At 36.8% G+C, this 5,178-nt stretch overlaps 1 protein-coding gene across 2 annotated transcripts; it reads right to left on the minus strand.

Annotated features, from left to right (window-relative positions):
- Positions 1-2,012: 2,012 nt before the first annotated feature.
- LOC120269451 (chitin elicitor-binding protein-like) lies at positions 2,013-4,619 on the minus strand. 2 transcript variants are annotated; one of them, XM_039276791.1, is made up of 4 exons: positions 3,903-4,619; positions 3,123-3,237; positions 2,849-3,042; positions 2,013-2,368 (listed from the first exon to the last, which is right to left on the minus strand). In XM_039276791.1, the coding sequence occupies exons 1-4, from the start codon at positions 4,546-4,548 to the stop codon at positions 2,253-2,255; spliced, it is 1,071 nt and encodes a 356-aa protein (XP_039132725.1). In that variant the 5' UTR covers positions 4,549-4,619; the 3' UTR covers positions 2,013-2,252. The 2 variants fall into 2 exon arrangements, with proteins under 2 accessions (XP_039132725.1, XP_039132718.1); XM_039276784.1 differs by having other exon boundaries at positions 2,013-2,371; positions 3,903-4,617.
- Between the last annotated feature and the right edge of the window lie 559 nt (positions 4,620-5,178).

Consider the following 5,178-nt stretch of genomic DNA (forward strand, 5'->3'; position numbering starts at 1 on the left):
GAATTCTCCCGGTACATCACTAGATAACATTGTCATAATTAATTTCACATCACTAGTAATTGCTAAGGGACCGGTACCACTCCTATGAGTACCCACTCCTTCCAATTGCACTTCATGATCCTCAATTGTACTTAGTAATTAGTTTGTACAAGTGGATCTAAGAAATACCATAGCTGTTAGACTATTAATTAAACGAAAAAGAAGTAATATGAGCCTCTTTGGCATTCCCTGAAGAATACGACCCTCGTGCTCACCCACGAGATATTACTTGACGACTTGTATACTTGTGGTGTAACACGCACCAAACCATTAGCGTGGTTTGCGTGCGTCAATAGATCTAATTAATAATAATAATAATAATAATAATACCAAAAAAATGGTAAGGCTAGTAATATATAAAAAAAAAAATTAACTAATTCTCAAAGATTAGATAATCTTGAAAAAGAGATGGAAAAAATCATATAAGACAATTTGAGGAAGAAAACTATATTTGACAACAAGCACCTATGACTTGTTCATCATGCTAATGGAAACGGGGACTGTAAAACCAACAAGATCCTCATAGTTTCCTGTTATTGTGGGAGTCATGCAACTTTGACCCTAAACCATAGTTTGTTCATGTGTTAAAAGAGACTGTAACTACAAGGCCAATACGATTATTTGTGTTTTCTCTAACTGTGGAAACTATGGAGCCTAATCCTTATAGCAATAGAAAATAAAGATTTGCTCATCTAAATAATAAGGGTTGTACCTACAATACCAGTAGGATCATACATGTCCGTTATTATGGTGAAAACTTGATTAATCTCAACCCATAAATATTCATATCCATAACTAGAGACTTGAACTAATGATATTTTATATTTACAGGTATGGTGGGAAAAAATTATGACAACAAATATCCTATCGAACCAAATTTGACACTTCCAATCTTTCCTTCCAACTCTTCTTTGAGAAGAAGAACCCAAGCTAACCTCACACTTCAATAGCATGTTACAAATGACAATATTTGGGCCAACCATCTAGACTACTTGGTTGATCAAGTGTGTCGGATCAAGAAATTAGAGACATAAATAACATTGAAGACTGTAGAAAGGATGGAGATCAAAGTATTGTTCAAAGAAGTCCAAGAAGATTTTGAAGATATGAAAAAAAAATAATTGAAGAAGATAAGAGAGAAAGGATGGAGCGATTTGAATTATTTCTAGAAGATATTTCAGAAGTCAAGCAAATTATCTTTAATAAAGTGATGGCTACTCAATACCAACAATGCATAGTGGAACAAAAAGTCTTGAGACAGCTAACAACTGAAAAAATTCTCCCAGTAGAAATCGCATAAATGCTTGTTGTGCTTATAGTTGTGCTCCATGTTTGTGCACGTGACTGACTCCTTAAATGAAGGCCGCCTATTTGTCATAGGAAGAAAAAAAAAAAACCCAAAGATTTTACTTGTAAAAGTTATGCACCCACAAAATTAATTCAAGTCTATGCTAAAATTAGAATTATCCTTAAATTTTATTTAAGTTCTACATTAAATTCAAATTAACAGTACAGACCCGAATTTTTCATTGGTCAAAGAATATCTCCCCCATTTTAGGAGGCGTTCATTTCAGGGAAAATGAGAGAAAGTGGTCTGATTTCCTCCACTTATGGTGTTCATTTGTGCTGAAGTGGGGGAAGTGACACTTCCCCCACTTCCGACTGAAATAGATTTTGAACTAAACCCACTTCAGTATTTTTTTAACTAAAGTGGGGGGAAGTGAGTCAATTTATAAAAATTAACTTCTTTTTATTTCTAAAGTCTTTTTTGAACTCATAGAACTTCATCCAACACTTAAATCTTTTGGTTCTATTCTCACTTTCTGACAAATGAACAGAGAAATCCTGGAAGTGATATCACTTCCGCCACTTCAGGGAAGTGGCACTTCCCTGACTTCCTGACTTCCCCTCACTTACAGTGAAATGAATACCCCCTTAATTGAATAGCGGCCTAGAACATGAGAACAAATATATAACAAAAACATGCTCACAAACACAGGTCCATTTCTTAAAAAGAAATAACATGGTTTCGCTTCTTAAAAAAAAAATAACTCCCTTAAATGGATCATTCTCAACACTGAGGAGGTTTACCTTGCCCAAAAACAGATCTGGCCTTATTTCAAAAAATAAAAATAAAAATAAAAATAAAGATAAAAATAACTAAAGAGTCTCAACTCTATTATTTTAAAAATAAACCTGTCAGCACAGTCCCTCTAATGCCGCAAAGCCAAGGTACCAAGCAATATGTGAATGAAGATGAGAGCCCTTGACAAGTTCATCCCGACAGCATGAGCATGGCTGCTAGGACTAGAGGTAGGTGACCCTCCACCTGCTGCACCAAAGCCACAAAAGAACGCCAAAATTAAGCTTCTGTGGGTCATCTTAAGATTAGCAAAAATACACGATAAATATTGAATTTTAATTAAAATTAGTCACTCAAAATTTATTTTGTGGTTCATTAACCCCAAATGTGTATTAACATCATAGCTCTCCTCTTAATATTAGGTGAAAGTGTAATTTCATTCATTGAACTAAATCTCAATATTCACTTTAATTTTTGAACTAAAAGCGTACAAGAATAGTTCCTACACCATATATTAAAAAAATGAAAATTATATATATACATATATATAATAGTTTTGGTCCTATTCCAAAAATGTTTTTAACACTTGGACCAAAGCAAACATTTTTTAAGTTTTCAAAGACAAAATTGAACTTTCAATTAATAGTTCAGAAAACATAATGAATTTCTGTCCTTCCAAATTCACATTAGATATAATATGTGAGGAGAATGTAAGCAAATAGTTACCGCTTGAACATGTTGAGGAGTCGACGTAGTTGGTTGTAAGAATACTCAAGTTGGTGGAATTAGTATACCCAGCATAATCACAAGTAGTTTTCTCACATCCAGAGGATGATGATTTTCCAAATTCCAGATTTCCGCACTTTCTAGCAGCAGGGCAGACAGATGTATTCCCATTTGGTTGAAGATTGCAACTCACCCTGATTAATGTGCATCACAAACAATTAGGCCTAATAGTTAATTAAATAAAAAAATACAACTATAAATATACAGTCCTCACCTAAAAGAGGAGGTGCAATTACATAACACGCAGCCATTAGCAGTGACCGCATAGCTGCCATCAGAGAGACGTAAGCCAGAATCCAGGGACTTGCTGCTAATTGAAGAAGAACAAGCTGTAACACACCAGTTAGTTATCAGTAATGTTCTTGTTTGAGTAGCCATGCACAATTAAAGAAATCAGACATGATTAGTTACATAAAACTTAACAAACTCAACCTTTATTGAGATTCAATTGTCATGCAGCAAAGAAAATTTTCTAATCCATCCCCACCTGTTATGTTGAGGGATTCAGAAAAAAGGAGGAAAGGAAAAAGACAAGGAACTTTGTTTTCAAGAGAATGAAATATATATACAAACTTCTGCATCCTCCTTTCCTCAATTTTATATTCTAACATGTATTCTCATTTTTAAAGATATATTTCTTATATTTTATTTCTGATATCAGGGACTACTAAACTCTTGAGATAAACATACTTGCATAATTAGCAGTTAAAAATGGAATAAATGTCAAGCAACGGTAATTTATTAACATTTTCAAAGACATGCTTTACATTTTTTTCCCCATCAATCAAACTTGAAGTTTAACTCTAACTACTTAAATTATTAAATCTTTCTTTCACCACCAACCAAGTCTGAATTTTAAATTCCAATCACGCACAAATTAATTAAAAATAATCCAACAAATTTAAATCAAGATTCTAAATCCCCTAAATAATTTCAGAAAAAAACCAAATAAACAGAGAGAGAGAGAGAAGATAAGAGTTCACCGTTCTCTTACCTCGGAGAGGAACATCAAGAATCTGAGAGGCCTGCAGCGTTGCAGAATCATTAATCCCGTTGAGGCGCATAACAGTGCTCTTATTCACCCCAAACTCCGCCGCGATTTGGTCCAATGAGCTTTGCGGCGCAACCTTATGAGCCAAATGCACTCTCTCATCACCATCCACCGGATCGCAGCTGCAGGGCAACGGGATCCATAACACTTGGCCGACCGTGATCAAGTTAGGGTTAGGAATCCCATTGGCGGTGGCGATCTGTTGGTAAGTGACAAACCGACCAAACTTGTTGATGGCGATGTTGTCCAGGGTGTCGTTGGCCTTGACGGTGTAGGTCGGGACGTGGGCTGAGGAGCCGTTGCCGTTGGAGCAGTTGCAGGGGATGGAGATGAGGATGGGTTTATTGGCGGCGACGGTGTAGGACGAGGGGGTGGAGAGGGGGAGGGAGTTGGCGCCGACAAGGGAAAGGAGAGTGGTTTGGAAGAGAGATTGGAGAGCGGAGAGAGAGGTTTCATTGTCGGGGACGTAGCCGATGAGAGAGGAGCAGGTGGCGGTTGTGGTGGAGTTGCAGATGAAAGAGGAGAGGGCGGTGGAGGTGAAGAGGAGGAGATGGAGGAGGAGATGGATGGAGAGGAAGGGAGAAGACATTGTTTTGTGTGGATGATATGATGGCAGCGATGATGTGACGATGATGTGTGTCCATGTTCGGTTTATTTGTATGGAATGGGAGAGGTGGGAGGGAAGGTTGACTTGGAAGTCTTTTGGAGGTGAGGACCAGAGGAAGACTATAGCTTAACAGTGATTAATACAAAATAATTTTAAAAGCTATTGGGTAGGTGGGGGTGTCACGAAAATCTCCCAGATTAAAAAACAAAACATAGTTTAAGTAAAAAGCTTAATAACCGGATCGGTCCGCAAATGGGTTGATCAACCTATTCACGGTTCAATCAATCCAACTGATTTGACGGGCAGGCTTAATAAATTTTATTTTTTAATTTTTTAAAATATATAAAATTTCAAAAAAAGAAATATAAAATTATGACAAATTATTATGACGGTTGGTTCACCGTCCGTGAGCCAGTGATCGACGATAAGATCTCCGGGCCTGTGAGCAATGCCAAAAGGAGCGAGCACATGCTAACATGGTTGAGCCATACCATATGCACACCATCAAACAACATCTCACCTAATAGGCCGAGAGCATCTCTTGGACGTCATGTTTCGTGTTTGAGAATAATTCAAAGTTATTAGATAATATCTTTGTTTGTTTTTTAGTTT

The sequence above is a fragment of the Dioscorea cayenensis genome, chromosome 2 (genome assembly GCF_009730915.1).
Source record: "Dioscorea cayenensis subsp. rotundata cultivar TDr96_F1 chromosome 2, TDr96_F1_v2_PseudoChromosome.rev07_lg8_w22 25.fasta, whole genome shotgun sequence".
NCBI lineage: Eukaryota > Viridiplantae > Streptophyta > Magnoliopsida > Dioscoreales > Dioscoreaceae > Dioscorea > Dioscorea cayenensis.